This window comes from Alosa sapidissima, chromosome 4, assembly GCF_018492685.1.
Source record: "Alosa sapidissima isolate fAloSap1 chromosome 4, fAloSap1.pri, whole genome shotgun sequence".
Classification (NCBI taxonomy): domain Eukaryota; kingdom Metazoa; phylum Chordata; class Actinopteri; order Clupeiformes; family Clupeidae; genus Alosa; species Alosa sapidissima.
In genome coordinates, this window is record NC_055960.1 from 21881877 (window position 1) to 21899909 (window position 18033).

At 37.6% G+C, this 18033-nt stretch overlaps 1 protein-coding gene across 4 annotated transcripts in view; it reads left to right on the plus strand.

The window, feature by feature from the left end:
* The window catches only part of sycp1 (synaptonemal complex protein 1), an 18563-nt gene continuing 530 nt past the window's right edge, over positions 1-18033 (plus strand). Inside the window, exons 1-34 of one of the 4 annotated variants that reach the window (XM_042089490.1) lie at positions 1-152; positions 405-548; positions 1316-1406; positions 1549-1592; positions 1697-1861; positions 1955-2022; positions 2141-2214; positions 2299-2357; positions 2536-2602; positions 2738-2811; positions 2938-3046; positions 3168-3262; positions 7066-7250; positions 7359-7426; positions 7543-7604; positions 7715-7831; positions 8055-8159; positions 8267-8370; positions 8588-8705; positions 8815-8885; positions 8990-9071; positions 9418-9480; positions 9570-9632; positions 9715-9777; positions 9981-10097; positions 10461-10571; positions 10711-10803; positions 12328-12402; positions 12496-12570; positions 12689-12760; positions 12894-13064; positions 13179-13253; positions 13350-13457; positions 13581-13649. In XM_042089490.1, coding sequence (XP_041945424.1) covers positions 405-548; positions 1316-1406; positions 1549-1592; positions 1697-1861; positions 1955-2022; positions 2141-2214; positions 2299-2357; positions 2536-2602; positions 2738-2811; positions 2938-3046; positions 3168-3262; positions 7066-7250; positions 7359-7426; positions 7543-7604; positions 7715-7831; positions 8055-8159; positions 8267-8370; positions 8588-8705; positions 8815-8885; positions 8990-9071; positions 9418-9480; positions 9570-9632; positions 9715-9777; positions 9981-10097; positions 10461-10571; positions 10711-10803; positions 12328-12402; positions 12496-12570; positions 12689-12760; positions 12894-13064; positions 13179-13253; positions 13350-13457; positions 13581-13649 — 3057 coding nt within the window. In that variant the 5' untranslated portion in view covers positions 1-152. The remainder of the gene's footprint in view (positions 153-404; positions 549-1315; positions 1407-1548; positions 1593-1696; positions 1862-1954; positions 2023-2140; positions 2215-2298; positions 2358-2535; positions 2603-2737; positions 2812-2937; positions 3047-3167; positions 3263-7065; positions 7251-7358; positions 7427-7542; positions 7605-7714; positions 7832-8054; positions 8160-8266; positions 8371-8587; positions 8706-8814; positions 8886-8989; positions 9072-9417; positions 9481-9569; positions 9633-9714; positions 9778-9980; positions 10098-10460; positions 10572-10710; positions 10804-12327; positions 12403-12495; positions 12571-12688; positions 12761-12893; positions 13065-13178; positions 13254-13349; positions 13458-13580; positions 13650-18033) is intronic. The other 3 variants (XM_042089493.1, XM_042089491.1, XM_042089492.1) reach the window with 3 other exon arrangements.

Genomic DNA, 18033 nt, shown 5'->3' on the forward strand with positions numbered 1-18033 from the left:
AGCTCAAAATAGTCCGTTAGTTAACGTTACAAGTCACAAATTAAAACGGTTGAGGTCAGATCACCTGAATGTTGGATTGTTAACTTAGATTGCTACTAAACCTATTACGTTAACTTCAGTTATCCGAAAAGTAACCTACAAGCATATTTAAGGTAAGGTTAGTTTGGAAAGGTAATGTTGGACTTGGTGTTTGGTTTAGGCTATCTGCAGCATGGAGTTCACAATTGATAGATAACATGTGCAGTTAGCTAACGTTAACGTTAACATTAGCTAAATTGCAAGTATTGTGATGTAACATAACGTTATTGTTTAGTTATCATTTGGAGCTAACAACGTTTGGTGTAGTAGAATAATTTACTTAAAACATTGTATTGACTATTTGCTAATCTAACTTCAACTGGAAGATGGAGAGGGAGCGAGGTTTTAACTTCAGACTACTGGTACCACCAAGAAGCAATAACGTTACAGGACAGGTCTCTGCAGTCAAGCCTCAAGATATTTTTGAAGACACTGGCAGCTGCGGTTTTGAGAAGGTAGCATCAGAGAAGGTTGGGTAGCACTAGCACTATGATTAACGTTAAGAACGTCAGCGTGTTATATTCTGATCTGCTAACATTATGCAAAGCTGACATTAGCTATCACAAGAAATGCACAGCATTAAGGTTTGTTTCTGGATTGTTCCCGCATTGAGTTATACAACCACTACTGTGCTTTTTGTTGTGTAATTCAACAGTAGTTATATGCCATTTCCTATTGTAAGATTATATCGGAACGTCACATATTACCAACCGTCACGTATGTCCAACCTCTTACGTGTCACTTAATATTAATTTCTATACAAACCAAGACGGCGGATTCCTAAAGAAACGCAAGCACCCACACCATAAGTTTATCTAAATTGTCTATGTACCAAAAATTACATTTTACCGTGACTCGAAGAGTGTTGTAAGGCTGTACAAATCAGCTTGGAGCTCCAGTGGAATTTTGATTTGCCGACGAGAATTCTCGGGCTAACCGTTCATGTGCCTGAGAAAGGTTGGGAATAAGCACCCACCACAGTAAACAAAATCGAATATTTCAGGCAGTAAAAGCCCCGGTAAGAACCAAACTAGATTTTGTTCAAATCTATACACCTATGGCTACTGAAAAATGTCAGGTTCATTTAGCAAATGTTATTTTGAAGTATTAAAAAGCATCCTTGTTTTAAGAATTTTCGAAGAAATGGTTGGTAATTAGCACGTTTATGAGTATATCACTTAAATTAACGATTTAACATTATAGGCCTGCTTATTGAATATTTTGTAATGTTTTTAAGGGTTTCAACAAATGTTTTGAGAAGGAGCTTAACATGCCATTTACTAGCAATGGTATGACTGTGAAGTTGCCTACAAAAACAAATAGGACAGGTAAGAGGAGACTAAGCTACCAAATTAAAGTGATATGTAACAAGGGGACAATGGAATCTGGATATAAAGTGAGTTTTAATGGATCCGTGTTTGCATTCCATTAATGTTTTTTTTCTCTGTGTGCATGCATGCATGTTCTCAGATGTATCAAAGAAGATAGCTGTTATGCCTATGGAGAAAGAAGAGGTGTGTCTGGTAGAAAGATTAATAGAATTAAAAGGTTTTTTACTCTAGCTTGTATATCAACAATTGTAGTCTCTGCCCATTCTATTTTTTTTATGTTCTTTCAGATGCCAGTAAAATCTAGTCAGTTGTATTCTAAACTTTTTGAAGAAGCGGAAAAGATAAAAAACTGGAAGTCCAAACTAGACTCAGAGGTCTCACAGAAAGACAGGAAATTGCAGGAAAATAAAAGAACAATTGAAACCCAGCGCAAGGCAATTCAGGAATTACAGGTAAAGACATAGTATTTCTTAATATACTGAAATACTGATTGTATTTACTTTTGACACAATATCTTGTTTTATCTATCTTTGTGTTCTTTCAAGTTTGAAAATGAAAGTCTCAGCATGAAACTAGAGGAACAAATCAATGAAAACACAGACCTGAGGAATAAGTATGTGGAATGCATGATGTTGTAACTTTAGTTTGTTTACTTGCTCATATGCATTCTAGTTGTACACTAATGTGTGTCATACAAAGAATTGATTATCCACCTATGCCTCTATATACAGGACTAATGCCACCAGAAATTTGTGCAATATACTTAAAGACACATTTGAAAGATCTTCAGAGAACATTAATTTATGTAAGTCTTTATGGATATTTGAAGTATCAAGTGTTTCAGTATGTGCAGCAACACAAAAATGGAAGTATATTTTGTTTTGTTTAGTTGAAACTGAAAGAGAAGAAACGCATCATCTCTTCATGCAAAACAGTGAGACTATTCAGGTAAACTTTGTAATGCTCATTGAAAATGATAAAAAAAAATAATTCTGCTTGGATTGAAAAATGATTGTGAATTATGTAGATATGTGATTAATTCAAACCAAGTGAAAATGTTATCTCACATAGAAAAAAAAAAGTGTTTTAAATTGTGTCGAGTATTGTGTTGTTTATTCATTTTCAGCGTATGATTGATGCCTTTGAAGGGCTTCGGATTCAAGCAGAGCATGACCAGCAAGAAATGGCAAGAGGTACTGGCTTTTCTCTTTACATACCATATATTTTACAAGCAGACTAGATGTGAAAATTATTAGATTAATTTATGTTATTGTATGTTTTTGGTGGATGACAAAAACTTAAATAATATACATCTGATGTCCATGCAGTCAGAGAGGGCCTACAACAGTTTGAGCATCTAAAAGAAACATTTGAAAAGGAATTCAGTTTGAAAGAAGAGGAGGTAATTAAATGTCAATCCAATTTTCCCTTTCAGGCATATTTTAATTAAATTGTTTGGGCCAATTAAAACAAAAAATAACATATCAGGAAAACTGTGTCAGTAGATCTTTATGCTTAATTGTTTTAGGTTCTAACTCTTCAAACAAAACTTGCCAGTAAAGAAAATGAACTTAAGGAAATCTCTATCAGCCTACAAGATATCCAAGTGAAGTGCAATCGTCTCAATGAGGCAGAAGGTACATGTTCATCATCTCAGAAATTTGTGTTTTGAGCATCAGGAATTCAGTAGTTACAGTAAAGTGACAGGATGGAAATTATGACAATGCTTTCAAGTGCCTGCTGTTATGTAATGTTTAGCCCAACATAAAGAAATGCTTCAGACATCTAGAGAAGAGCAGGACATCCTTGCAGAGAAACTACAAAGGACAGAGGTACTTCTCAAAGAAAGTGAGGTAAGATGTGCTTTAGCTCACATCTGGTGATAGAGTACCTAGGCCATGACGTAGTGTTATCAAGGTAGCAATTTCACTGGATCTAAACAAATCAATCTAACCATTATAGTGACAATAGTGGTGGCTTTCTTGATCTATTTAAATAATTTTACAACGTTTCCAATATGTTAGTATACTTTTTTTACACTGTAGGAATCCCATACTACAACATATATATTCATACTAACACGATCAAATTTGTGACTACAGAGTTTTATTTTAACATGAGGTTCTTCCGTAAAAGAGACATGCATGTAACTTCACAGCATGCGGTTAAAATCTTGAAATTCATGGAAGTGTCTTGGCTTTATTTTTGAGGCAAAAACTTCACTCTTCACATCAGCATTTGATAAGACGTGAAATATCCACTGGGATTTCGTTTCTTACAGGGAATCTGTGTTATGTGGCTAAGCGGCTGCCTAGCAGGTAAAACACGTTTAAACGGCTATAGCCTACATTTAAAAACAATTTATGAGGTAGAAACGATGCCTCATGTCTAAATGCGATGCTGTCGATGCCACTTCGAAAGTTTGTTTAGATCCAGTGACACTGTAGTCATGGAAACGGAACGTCACACTTCGGTACTCTATTGTTAGCCACTATGGCCATGATAGATTTATTATTGATCTTTTTTGAATACAGCATATTCTTGAGTAGATTTAATGGTATGTACTGTACATATTAAAGCAGGGGTCTCAAACTCAAATGAGCTGGGGGCCACTTCCGCCAATGTCATCTGATTAGAGGGCCACATCAGTGTTAAAGAATAATACAGAAAAGAATGGCTATTTTCTAAAATGCAATGGTTTTTTTTTTTTTTTTCAAATACTGTATTTTCAAACACAAAACTACAAACAGAAAGTGCAAGTATTTTTATTTATTTTTAGACACCTGTGCTAGCAACCTTGTAGCTTATAAATAAAATAATGATAAAAATAAATATTAATACAAATTATAAAAACAAACAAAAAAGCATAAAAACAGGTAGGCCTATGTGTGTGTTTCACACCAAATAAAAATATTTTCCTCTCATAACTTTTTTAACCTGGCAATAGGCGTCAGGGTTAAGAAAGCAACACCATGATTTTTATATCAATATTTCAAAAGGCCATGGCTTGAAAGTGGTCAGAGATAAAGTCCTACTGTAAATGTAAAAATCTTTGAGTATAAACTCAAAAAGTTTATGATGGGGGTACATTTACCCATCTAATTTGCCACTGGATGGCAAGCACCTCAAATTATGCACCTTTCAGTAAATACTGGATGAACATATTTGAGCAGGTTTACTTTCTTTTTTGTCAAATTACTACCCACATAACAAATTAACAATAAAACACCTAAGATATGTAGGCCTATACCAACAATAGTAAACTATTACTGGCCTATAACCACAAGGCCTACAATAAACCTGGTCAAATCAGTTCCTATCGAGGGTGACTTTGTAGTTCTTCAGAGCCCTATTTCTACTAGCCCTGCTGTCTGTACCACGTCCATTACGGACACTATCATCACGATTACCACTTCAACCTCCGAGGTTGGGCAGAGGGTTGAAATAAGCATGGTATGCTTAGTGGACACCGTCGTATACACGGAAAGACGCACCTCCATTCACAGACACACCGTGACTATCACTGTCAATAGACGATCGATCATACTCTCCAAAAGGATATTCTCCTTCAGAATCAGAATAGGTGAATAACATAGCCTACCTAAGACTTCATCACACGTGAACGTTTTTCAACATTTGGTAGCCTACAAATGAGATTTGTCACCGTACTTGGATCTATCGTCTATTTTAATCAGTATTGTTGTTTGTCGCAATTAAAAATACCCTCAAGGGCCAGATTACATTATTATTATGACCGCCGCTAGCGAACAATGGGCATACAAAGTTTTTTTTTTTTTTTTCCCGTCATCTACTTCCTGAATTTTTGGTCAACGATAACCGGAACACCGAAACACCGGGGCACATGAAATTTGGTGGGTATGTAGCCCCACTAGACTTTTACGGAAAAATTTTGTTTGGTCCCCAGGGGCCACTCCCCCTCCGCGCTGGGCCCCCCGAAACCCAAAAAATGCAGTTTTTCCTAAATAACTACCTGAACCGTTGGCACCGAGGATGAAGACATTTTTATGGTATGTTGGTCTCAAGGGCCCACATCAACCTAGCTACCTGAAAGATAACTTGTCTATGATGCATCTTAAACACCGGGCTGGGACATATCTGCTCAAAGTCTCAAAAAGCATCTGAGTCAATGTTCATTCCTAAACACCCATATAGGCTACTTCAATCTTCTATTTTCAAAGGTGATTCAAGTAAGGAAGAGCATGGCCCAAAGTAAAGTAACTAGGACTGAAACTACATAAATTCGTCAAAGTGAATAATTTGTGTCAACTTGCCGCAATGTAGATTTATTAACGCACCCGTGATGATCTACATAATCAAATCTAAATCTAATGTTTTAGAGCGCACGTTGAGAGATGTATCCAGGGAAGGGCTGTACCTACACATATTTGTTGCATAAAGGAGATTTTATTTGGGTCGCCAGCATAGCCTATTGACCATTTATGTTGTGTAATAGGCCTAGCATAGGGCCTACCTTATATAGTTTGTTAACAGTCACGGTTTTGTCATAACTCCTCTATGCATTTTTGCATTTAGAATAGCTCTGAAACCGGGGGGCGAACACGTCGCGGGGGGGCGCTAGCGCGTGGATATCTCAATAGCAAAATTAAACAATATTTCTATCGGGTGCCTACCATGGACTATAGGCTGGGTGAACTCAGCCTGATCTGCCGGCTAGTTCTTTTTCGATTTCTTAAAAGATTGAGCTTGGTCTGGCGAAAGCCAGACTAACCATGGACCTCATAGTTGCAAAATGCAAGGGAACATGAATCAGCCTATTATTTGCACGAACAATAACGGACGGTAGCTCTTCAACTTGGCCCGTTAAAATGTGTATGAACAGTCTAGCAACGCATTTCATGAAGGCCCTTTTGGACATATCAGTTATTTGCACCTCTGGGTAAAACTATATTTTGTTTTAGACTACTGGAATTTAATTTGTGCATTGACAATAAAGCTGAATATCATATGAACTAGATGACTAAACTTATGCATATGTAGAAGAAGAAACATTCACAAAAATCCATGACCATGACTTCTTGATAGCTGTTGAAAACTGCATGGAACTGACAGGGATTGTTTTGTTTAATAATAAATAAATAAATAAATAAATACATTATGCTGCTACCTTCTGCTTTTCCCAAATACAATGTAGCCTACAGGTGTACCTTTCATCAGTCCGGTTGCAATGGATGGACTGTGATGAACAATGCAACAAATCTATTCACCTTTGCAGCGCCAGTAGGCGACTTTGTGTGCGGCCCGCAAACACACATTCCAAACAAGCATACACAAAAGTTTCAAGAGTGGGGGATGGAGTAGAAGATGGAGACAAATTCATTAATATGATTTATTTTCGCGGAATGGATGTACAGGACTAAGCGGCGGTCATATTTTGTACCGCTATGCGGTACATCTAGTTTTGACATACGTCGCGGGCCGGGAGTTTGAGACCCCTGTATTAAAGGAATGGCTGTCAGTAGCCATCACATGGCCTAAACAATGTTATGTTGGGTAATATTTTGTTAATGGCTGTTTTATTAACAGCGATCATTATATTGTCACTATTTCATAATAAGAGAAGGGTTGTTATTTGTGTAAGGTGTTAAACTAAGTTGTTGTGTCTGCATCTCTTCAGGAGAAAACAGCAGCCATTCTGCATACACTGGAGCTCACTAAACAGGAGCATGAAAAGATGATTGCTGAGAAGGTGGTTAAGCTGGAGGAGCTGATTACAATCCAGGAACAGCAGGCAGATCAACTTTCTGAACTCCAACAGACAGTTCAGGCTTTGCAGGACTCCCTAGCAACTGAGAAGCAGAGGTGTGTGCGTTTAACAACTGCACTTCATTTCAGGTGCCTGTGTTGCACCTGTTTTGAAAGTCTTTGAGAGTCTGATTGATGTAAAACATTCGCTCAATACTCTTACAGGGTAGAAGAACTGGAGGTCATGCTTACCTCAGCATCAGAGAAACTTAACCAGAAAAACACAGAATTTGGTAAGTTGCATGTTTAAGTGTCTTCACAATTATTTTGCATTCTATTGTGTGTACAGGACTTGCACTGTGTGTTTTTGAAGGGAGAATAAGAGTGAGTACTGTGCTGTCTGTTCCAGGCAAAATCACTGAACATAAGGAAGAAGCAGACAATCATATACAAATGCTTAAAACTGAATTGGTATTGTATCATTTTTAGAGAGAAATATTTTCCTTTTGTGTACTGACAGTTTTACTGTAGTAATGATAATACATTAGAAGATGATATGTTGCAATACATTTTTCATTCAGGAGGAAAAGTGTAAGTCAGTTGTGACTTCGGAAGAGCAGATAGAAACAAATGAGACCCAAATACTAGAACTCACCAAAGAGGTTGAGAAGATAAATGGTGAAATCCTTCAATTGCAGGTAATCGTATTATGGCCAGTATGCTCACTCTGTCTTCCTCAGACTATCATACTTTTTGTCATAATATAAAAATGTATAAATGATAAATGTAAAAGTGATAAATATGTATTGGCGATCTAGAATTTCATCATTTTGTCTGACCTATGAAATGTATGACCTAGACTTATGCTAGATTCTGCTAGACTGTCTTTGGTGGTTTCTCCCTAAATTATGTGGTTGGTAGAGCAAAGTGACCATCATGTCTGATGAACGTGAGGACTTGGAGAAAACCCTTGAAACAGCTATGAATGAACAGAAGACCTTGAAGGAAATCACACAACAAATGGAGGTCTAGCTTAATATTGTGTTCTTATATTTAATACTTTCATTGTTAACTTGCACTATATATATTATGCAAATGAAAACCTTGTAATGTAGTTTATTCTTGTTACAAAGACTAAGCTACAAGACTCTGAAGAACAGTTATCAGTTGCCCAAAGAAAGGAAGTAGAGTCAGAAAAGGAAATAGAGAGACTGAAGAAGGACACTGAGAAACATGAGTAAGTTTTAGTGTGTCATTGTGTCATTAATGTCATTGTGTATTGAAGATCCAATTGATTACCTCTAATACGATTTCTGTAACAATAATTAAATTAAATGTTAAGCTTAATATTTTGCCATCATAATGTATTTCTAAGCAGTGTTACCTGGTGTTTCTCTATTAAATGTATGCATTTCATAAACCTGGTAACATCACAGATTTAATGTTTGTATTAGGGAGGAATGTAAGAAACTGACAGAAAATATGAATCAGCTGATGATACAGAAGAACACAATTCAGCAACAAGTGAAAGGGAGCACATCTGAGACTAAGGCTCTTGAAGGCCTTCTCAAGGTTTTATTGACTTATTATTCATGTAAAAGCCTCACGATACTACAAAAGTTGTTAATTCAGCAGATGTCACAAAGCTAATTAATTGCTTAAATTGTATAACGTTGAACAGGAAAGTAAAGTTAATGAAGAGAAGAGTAAGAATGAAATTGTACGTCTAGAGGAGGAAAAACAGGAACTGAAGTAAGAAATATGCTAGTGTTACAAAAAAATGTGTGGATTAATTATGTGTTATGCGACTATTATTCCTTTGTGCAATTTTCACTTAAGTAATTGTACAATTTTAGAGCAGAATTGAAAGTACTCCATACTAAAATTGAAGAGCAGCATCAACAAACTGAAGAACTTAAGGAGAAGCTTGATGCATGTGTAAGAGTATATTTTATTCAATGCTTTTTGAATAAATGATGTTTGTATCATATTAAGTGTTTGTTTAGGTTATCCTTTTTTACTTGGGGAGTTTGCCTTACACTTGATAAACTGATAAGGTTATTTTAAAAGTCATATGTTACGAATACGAATTTCCATACAGAAATATGGATGCTATTCAGTGAACAATTTGAATTTCAAATGGTAAAAGCATTACAATGTTAGTGAAATGGAACTATATCTATCCATGAAAGTCCTTGCTTTAAACTGATTGTATTTTAGCCTCATGTTTTCAGAACTTCAGAAAACTTCTCTGAAACTGATTATCATTTTCTTCTTCCTTTAGAGTAAAACTTCACAGAATGAAGCAACTAAAAAGGACAAGCAAGTGAAAGCTTTAGAGCTTAAGGTGACATGTGCATTCATAATTCTTGTGCTCTTTCTGTTCAATCACAACCTTTTTCTAGAACTTTTTTATCATTATTCTTATCCTTTTAGCTCGGTACTTTGAAAACAAAATTAGAGAACAAAACTAAAGCACATGATGACATTCAGAAAGAGGTAAGATATAGCAGCATTACAGCATATACACAGTAATCTGTATAGAAATAACCATCTTCCTTTACACATGTCTTTTACCCAGAATAAAGGCCTTCTGAAGCAGATCAGCACAAATAATGAAGAAAAGACTCAGCTAGAAAAAGAGGTTGGCATGCTGTTATGTTTTTGCTTATAATTACTTACTACTTTTATCACTCATCTAATATAATCCCATGCATAGTTGGGAGCTAGCTGGAATTGAGTCATGTGCTATTCATTGAGTTCTCTTGTTTCTTTGCCACCTAATGCAACTGTAGTAATCTGTTTGCATTCATTGTGATGTTTTCTTGTCTCTTGATTATGTTCCAGATAACTCAGTTTAAAGAGGAGGCGCAGAGGGTTCAGAGGTGCCATGAGGAGGAACTTTGGAGAGTCAGCAGTGACCTTACTGCCAAATCAGGCTCAGAGGCAGTGCTCCAAGAAGAGGTTTCAAGAAGCTTGACTTTTACTATTGAATAGGAAGGGCTCTCTAATGCTGTGCTGGATAAGAAAATGTGTTGTATAGTACAAGTATAGTATAGTATATCTTTTGATCCCGTGAGGGAAATTTGGTCTCTGCATTTATCCCAATCTGTGAATTAGTGAAACACACTGAGCACACAGTGAACACACACTAATCCTGGCGCAGTGAGTTGCCTGCAACAACAGCGGCGCTCGGGGAGCAGTGAGGGGTTAGGTCAAGGGCACTTCAGCCGTGCCTAATGGTCGGGGTTCAAACCGGCAACCCTCCGGTTACAAGTCCGAAGCGCTAACCAGTAGGCCACAGCTGCCCCCTTGTTTTTGTCACAGGTGAAGAAATTAAAACAAGCAGCTGCTGAAGCTCTGAAAAGCAAAGAAGATACAGAGATTAAATGTCAACACAAGATATCAGACATGGTCGCATTAATGGACAAGCACAAGGTACAGCATTTTAGCACATATGGCACCTCACAATACAGTCATATTAACATTTTAGTAATTAAATACAAAATACATTTAGTAAATACAGTAAATAATCATATTTTTTCATACACAATTATCATTTGTTATATTCTTCCAGAATCAATATGACAATATGGTTAAGGAGAAAGACTCTGAGCTTGAGGAGAGGATGAAGAAGGCCATTGAGATTAGTGCCAGTAAAACATCATTAGTGAGTAACTAGTGCAGTACCCGTTCAAACATGCTGTTCCTGTAGAAAACTTGTAGCCCAATTACATGCCCGCAGGCAGGCCTGCTTTAAAAAAATAGGATGATAGGGAAAAAACATAATAATCACAGCTATAAGCATTCAATAATGAATACTGAATATTATAGTATAATATTATAATATAATAGATGTGCAGTGAACAGAATTTAAACATAGCTGCATCTGATATCTTTTAAATTTTTTACAGATCAAAATGACATAAGCCTAACAACTGTTTTGAGTCAAGGCTGTTTAGCCTATTGAATAACTTGATAGAGAAGACAAACCATTTTGTGGAATGATGAATTATCATATGAAATTTGTAACGATGTGAAAACGATCTCTGGTAGCCTATACGTGATATCACGCTCTGTCTGCTGAACAGTAAACTGTTCAGTATACTGTTCAGTAAACAGAATATGTAAGGGATCATTTATATACAGCCGGTCAATATCGGGAAAATAAGTCCCAACAGGGCGAACTGGACTTGTTTTCGCCCTGAAGGGACTTATTTTTCCGATAATGACCGGCGTTTTATACATTAACCCACTTATTATACGGCTGCATGCCAAAACGAAAAAATAAACTCCACGATATGTCTCTTTACATTTATTTGTTACCGTTTTTGTTGTGGCTTTTGCTGAAAAACAAATAGTTTGCAACACGCTGAACTTAAATCAAACATTCTTTAGAACACAGCTGATCAACCGTCTGCTTTCACTTTTGAATGAAGTTCGTTTGCGAGTAACCAGAGTGATATGAAAGACGTGAATCAGAAGCCCAAAACCCGTTGCAATTGACAGCGGTCATTATATGTTTCAGCTGTCAATACATGGTCCATATTTGACCGTAGAACGTTGGGAAATCCCATTCAAGTCGATGGAGCGTTCTACTAGCATTGTGAAGATTTAAAAAAACATAACTAACCACTTGTAACTCCTGAGTTAATCATAAACTAATCATTAGTGCCTGTGTTAATCATTATTTTTTATAAAGGCACATGTAGGTGTCAATAGTTTCTTAATCATTGACACATCCATGTAGTTATTATAAAGTGTCACAGTAAATTTAACTCATTTAAATTCAGACGTCATTCATGACAGACGGCTTTCAGTTCAGATGTCTTCCTTATTTCTTTTGTCATTTCTAACTGAAGCATAACAATATTTCAGTGAAAACTGAACTAATAATTTACATTTATTTGTTTTTTATCCAAAGTGACTTAAAAAAAGAGGACTAACATTCCAACCACATTGTAAAGGAGTCCTTAGGATAACAATACATAATACTTTTACAATCACCAACTGAAGTTTCAACTATGAAAAAAAATGTATTTCCTGGTGCCATATATGAGCTAGTCAGACAAGCATGTCATTATTTTATCTAGTTAAATAAGTAGGCATTTTCTTGTATTGCCAGTATTTGTCCTAATACTGTAGTTACTCCAGTGTTCATTTTGTCATCAGTGTTTTTTTGTTTGCTTGGTAGGAACTGGAGCTGTCCCAGTTGCAAATTCAGAATGGACACATAAAACAACAGCTTGACAATGAAAAAAAAGAAATGGTAACACTTGACATGAATTGGGATGAGAGGAAAAGAAGGCACAAAGATTTGTATTATTTTGATTTGTTTGTTTGTTTGTTTGTTTATTGCTAGGCACGTCTTACTCAAGAAGTGAAGGAACTCAAGACATCCCTGAAATCACAGAAAAATGACCATAAGCAAATAGAGGTTGGTGTTTCATAAAGCTGGACAACTTAGTTTCAGTCTTTGTCCAACTCTTAGTCATGGCACTTGCTACCAGTGCTTGTCACAAAGTGACATTGACTCATCTATTTCTCTATTGAAGGAAAACCTGGAGAAAGACATTACAAATTTGAAAAAACAAATGAAATCGTTAAAAAAAGACAAACATCAAGTGGTAAGGAAAAATGTGTGAATTTACCAGAGATATGGAATAACACATTTTATGATTTATTTTACATTTTAAAACCCTTTTTGCTAGAGTCCTGTTTGCTAAGGAACCATAATCATAATCCTTTCTATGTCCTGAGATACCTGAAATAAGTGCGCCAGAGTTGTCCAGAAAAGTCCAAAGAGGTTTGGCCACACCAAAAGTGTCTACTTCTAAGAGGTCGGCGTTTTCAACAACAGAAATGGAAAATGACCCTTTCTTTGCAACGCCATCCAGACACGCAACCATAAAAGTATTTGAAACGCCTCAAGTGAGTTCACAATGAAGCCATAAATATGGTAACAGGAACAATGGTCTAAACATCATGACTTTCTGTGTAACTTTTACTATTGGCATATTAACCCTTTTTTTGTTGTTTTTTAAGACAAATGTAAAAGATGTCCTCCAGACCCCATCCAGGACCTCGGGGAGTAAAATTGGAACCACACCTCGAATTAAAGTACAATTTTCTACTTCTTAACACAGTGGTCTCTTCAATGAGTAATGAGGACGTATCCTATCTAACCGAGCGGTCTGTTTTTTCTGTTTGGATCAGTCTTTCAGAATCCGAACCCCACCCTCAAGTGAAAAGTCTGTGCCGTGGCAAAAAAACACTTTAGAGCTAGACCCCAAATCAGATAGCTCAGAAGCAACTGACTTACTGGTAATGTATAGCTTTTTTCTACTCATCTCTTGTCTGCGCCTTTATTTTTTAGTCAATCACTAAAGCATCTATCTTCCTAGCTTGTGATTCATGTCAGTATCTATAACCTGCTACATTTTGCAGGGGTTTGAACATGCCACGCCAAGCCATTTTTCAGCACCACTGAAGAAAACTTTGGCTCTCGACATAAAGGTAATCTGATGGAGTTAACAGTTATCCACTCTGAAAAAAATGTATCTCACACATAATGTCAGCGGAGTTCATTTTCTGCAGTATAGTTTAACACAGGGATGGGCAACTTTGATGATAGAGAGGGCCACAAAATGTTCTTGTCGCTGTCAGAGGGCCAGATGTGATCACGCACGTCTACCACTGCAAGGGCGTAGGTTTGGTCTCAGCTTTGGTGGGGACATCCAACCAATTCAGTGACTTGGTAATAGCATCTATTATGATAGCGCGACTTCTATGCGACCGTGCTGCACACACCTAATCAATACTCCTGACCTTGGTTGAAAGATTACATAAGCTAGGTTTATCTTTAACAATATCCTGGGTAACATATGCTATCACCAGTTAATACTATTTTTTCACATAATAGAATCTGCATAATTTGAAAGCTTGGTCACTACCACTGCTAGCTTGTGTGGCTAGTTATTTTGCTTACTTACACTCTGCTTTATGAAAAAGCTTCGTATGTCCCCTTTCTTCTTCTTGGGTGGCATAGCTGATCTACACACCACAAAAAGGGGTTTGTGTGTATGCTGAAGGGAAAAGGGAATATCAGAGAATGTCTACTAAGGGGAGAACTGCCACTCTCGGAAAACTTCTCCTTTTGTGGTTCCACATGAGGGCGCTCGTCCACGAGTGCAGAATGCATGGAGGTCTATGGAGCTGTACCCCTCAAAATCCACTTTTTTCAAGTAATTTGAATATTGTATTCGAAAGGGGAGGCAAAGAAAATACACTTGGTGGAGTATTATATTTTTTAAAGTCACTTAATTGTTCTAAAAAGCCTTTCAAACGTGTCAATGATGTCACTCATTAGCACAATGCTAGCTTGTTATGGGCAACAATGACCCAAACTGTAAGAAATCAAAAGGACATAAGTACTCGTTCATTCAACTTTTGACCTATAACCCATGTTGAAGTTATACAAACTACAATCAAATCTGAGATTTGTCAACGACAATCAGGTGAAAGACACAAATTTAGCCGTCTAGCTCCATTGACTCCCATTCATTCTGCACTCATGGCGATCGCCCCCAGTGGAAATCTGGTGGAACTGCAACCAAAATTCGGTACAATGGGACTTAATACGGAGTGGCCAGGCTCTCCATAGACGGGCTCTGGGAATATCAACATTTTTCACTCTGGCCTTTTATGGGGTAGGCCTATGTATTGACAGACAGCCCTGGTAACTTACCGTTGTCGTTGACACACCCGCTCGCTTAACTACCAGTGCAAGAATAAAGCAATGTGTGTGCAGCATGCGTGTCAGATAACCCTTCCCCCTCCCCCTCGGTTTTTCAGCCAATCAAATGACGGCGTTTCTTGTACTGTCGTGCTGGCTGTCGGAATGATCAGCAGCAAAAAATAATGAGTTCGCTAAAATATTGGTGGGGACAATTTTGTCATCTTAAAATATTGGTTAGGACTAGTCATGAGCGTCCCACCCTAAATCTACGCCCATGCACCACTGTGATATCAGGAATCAGGAGTATTAAAAGTATATACAGTAGCCTATGTCTGCACGGTTTATTAAACCAACATGCATTAATTTAATATGTTCTATACTCAAATGCATTTTTAATATTGCTTCTATTCACCAACAAACTTGAAATAAACTAAAAGATATTACACATTCACAATAAACCTTTTTTTTCCACTGCAATGGGTAAGTGACTCTTAAAAAGGCTCTATTGTTAGTGTATCTTAACCAGGTAAAATTCCATGACTTCTCTAACAAACATCCTGAATTTACATCGGGAAATTAAAAAATGTCCATTGAAAAAAACAGGTAGGGGTAACTAACCACTCATGGAAGTAGTAATGGGGAAAAGCTAATAACTAAATAAACACCAATGCTGCGTGTAAATATTGTATTAGGCCTAATGTATTTTGGCAAGTCAATTTTAAAATCCTACAATACAATTCCCTGATATTTCATGACTTTGCCCCCCTAAGATATAATTCCCTGACCTTCCATGTCTGGAATAGACTTTGTTAAAATGCTGATGGTATTTTTGAAATTCCATGACCCGTGGGAACCGTGCTTTACTTTGAGGTCGGCTACGACAGCGGCTCTAGAAGCTCCAATATAGCTATCTTCGTGCATGGTGTTGTAGTGTTGACTTAAAGGACAAGTTCGGTATTTTACACTTCAAGCCCTGTTTTCCTGTTTTTCCCTGTTTTTGATTAAATAGAACGTTTAAGATTGAAATTTGGACACATGCTGCTGTCCTGAGAATTTTCGGTTTCTGTGGTAGCGCCCCCCCCCCCCCCCCCCCTTCTCCACAACGCTGCATAGGTGCACTGGAACAATCCTTCCTAAAACGCATTAAACTTTCGTTTACAAAGACGTGAAACTCACCGAGTGGTCAGGGGTGTTCACTGATATGCTCACACAAAAATCGCTGCAAAAGATTCTTTCCAACAGGTTTTATCGTAGTTTTTGTCCAACTCCATTGACTTGTATTGGATGTGCTGTGAGGTACGGGTATTACTCCGCTGCCGGAAACGGATATGGTGTTGTTTGTATTCTTTCTGTAGTCTTATGCAGTCGCGGTATCGTACTACGCTATCCAAATTATTGTCACGTCCAACCATGGCTAATGCTAAAATGTCTTGGAACTTGCACGATGTGAATGATAGCCTACGTTAATCATTACGTTTTCATCATGAAAGTTCCACAGCCAAAAAAATAGTAAACGTACAAAATCATGTAGTCAAATTATTCATGTAGGCTAGGGTTAGTGTTAGGCTTATGATGTGAACATGACAGGTTATGGACATAACAAATAAGTTCATTTTCCGCCTGTTACAAACGTTACGTTACAAAATTTCAGTCTTACCCCAAGTTCTTCCAACTCTGTCATCCCAGGAGGTAATGTGGGAACCGCTGTATTTCTCAGGCGAAAGAGCTTTTTGGGCGATTTCTTTCGACCTCCAGCGAAGTTCAGTAAAATGCAGACCGCAGAGACACACGGTGATCAGCTTTCTGCAGATTCTCAACAGGTGTGCTCACATCCAAGCCCAGAAATTCCATCCACAACTTTAGCCTTTCTGGATCGTTGAAAGGAAGTCTGTGACAACTTTTTTTGCTATGAATTTTCCCGCAATTCGGAACTGCACAAAATCGCCTCATTTTTAGCTGTCTGTTGCAAAATACTTCAAGACAGCGATCTTCTGCTTCTTCTGTGTATTCAATGAAATGCCAGTGGTTTGCTTGTAATTGGCAAGACGGTGTAAGGTGCATTATCGCCACCAACTGGGCTGGAGTGTCTATTATTCAAGCTCTCAACGGAAGAATGTACGGGTGTGAGGCGTTTGGAAAAATAGCTCCACAGTTTTACAAGGCATGGTAAAACACCTGTTGGAAAGCATCTTTTGCAGCAATTTTGTGTGAGCATATCAGCGAACACCCCTGACCACTCGGTGAGTTTCACGTCTTTGTAAACGAAAGTGTAATGCGTTTTAGGAAGGATTGTTCCAGTGCACCTATGCAGCGTTGTGGAGGAGGGGGGGCGCTACCACAGAAACCGACAGGGCTTTAAGTGTAAAATACCGAACTTGTCCTTTAAGTTCACGGCTGATTTCGTTTCTAAGCATAGCCTACTAAACACATAAGTTGACTTTGAATTCTGTGTTAAAATCAGCTGTTTCCCACCTTGTCTGAACCTTTCCCACCTTGTCTATGATTCTGAGTTTTCTTTATAAACCGCTCTCTGTATCTCTTCCTCACTCGCTGGCTGTAGTGAAGAAAGCTTGACTCCGCTGGATTTTTTATATAGGAAGCGCCCCTATTGGTGGCCCGTATAATTACAATAAGGATCCTGTTCAGATGTGGTAAAAACACATGAAACGAACATTTTAATGACATTTCAAAATTGATCCGTGGGCCGAGTGAGGAGGAGGTGCCCATCCCTGCTGTAAATCATCAAATTATGGCCGGGATTCTATTTATAACAGGGCCTCAGATTCTGACAAATAAAGGCCGGTCCCTAAATAGCCTACAAGCCGGGGTAATTATTACCTACATTGTTTCGATTTAACTCAATTAAATAAAAGAGCTCTTCTTAATATTTTATATTGCCGGCAATGAAAAGTCGTTGTCCTACACTGGGTCTCCAACATGTCGCTCTCAAGCTAACAGTCGCTTGCCACCCCCTTCTGAGCCTGCCAGAGGCTGAAGCTGTACTAGCCTACATTTAAACACAATTGTTGCCGAGAGGCATTCCAGCCTACGAATTTAATAAAAAAGTAAATCATGCATAATTAAACTCAATTTAGGCTACCGTAGGCCTACGCAATAATGATCCATTACAGCACATTCAATGAATGAATGAAAGCGGATGCC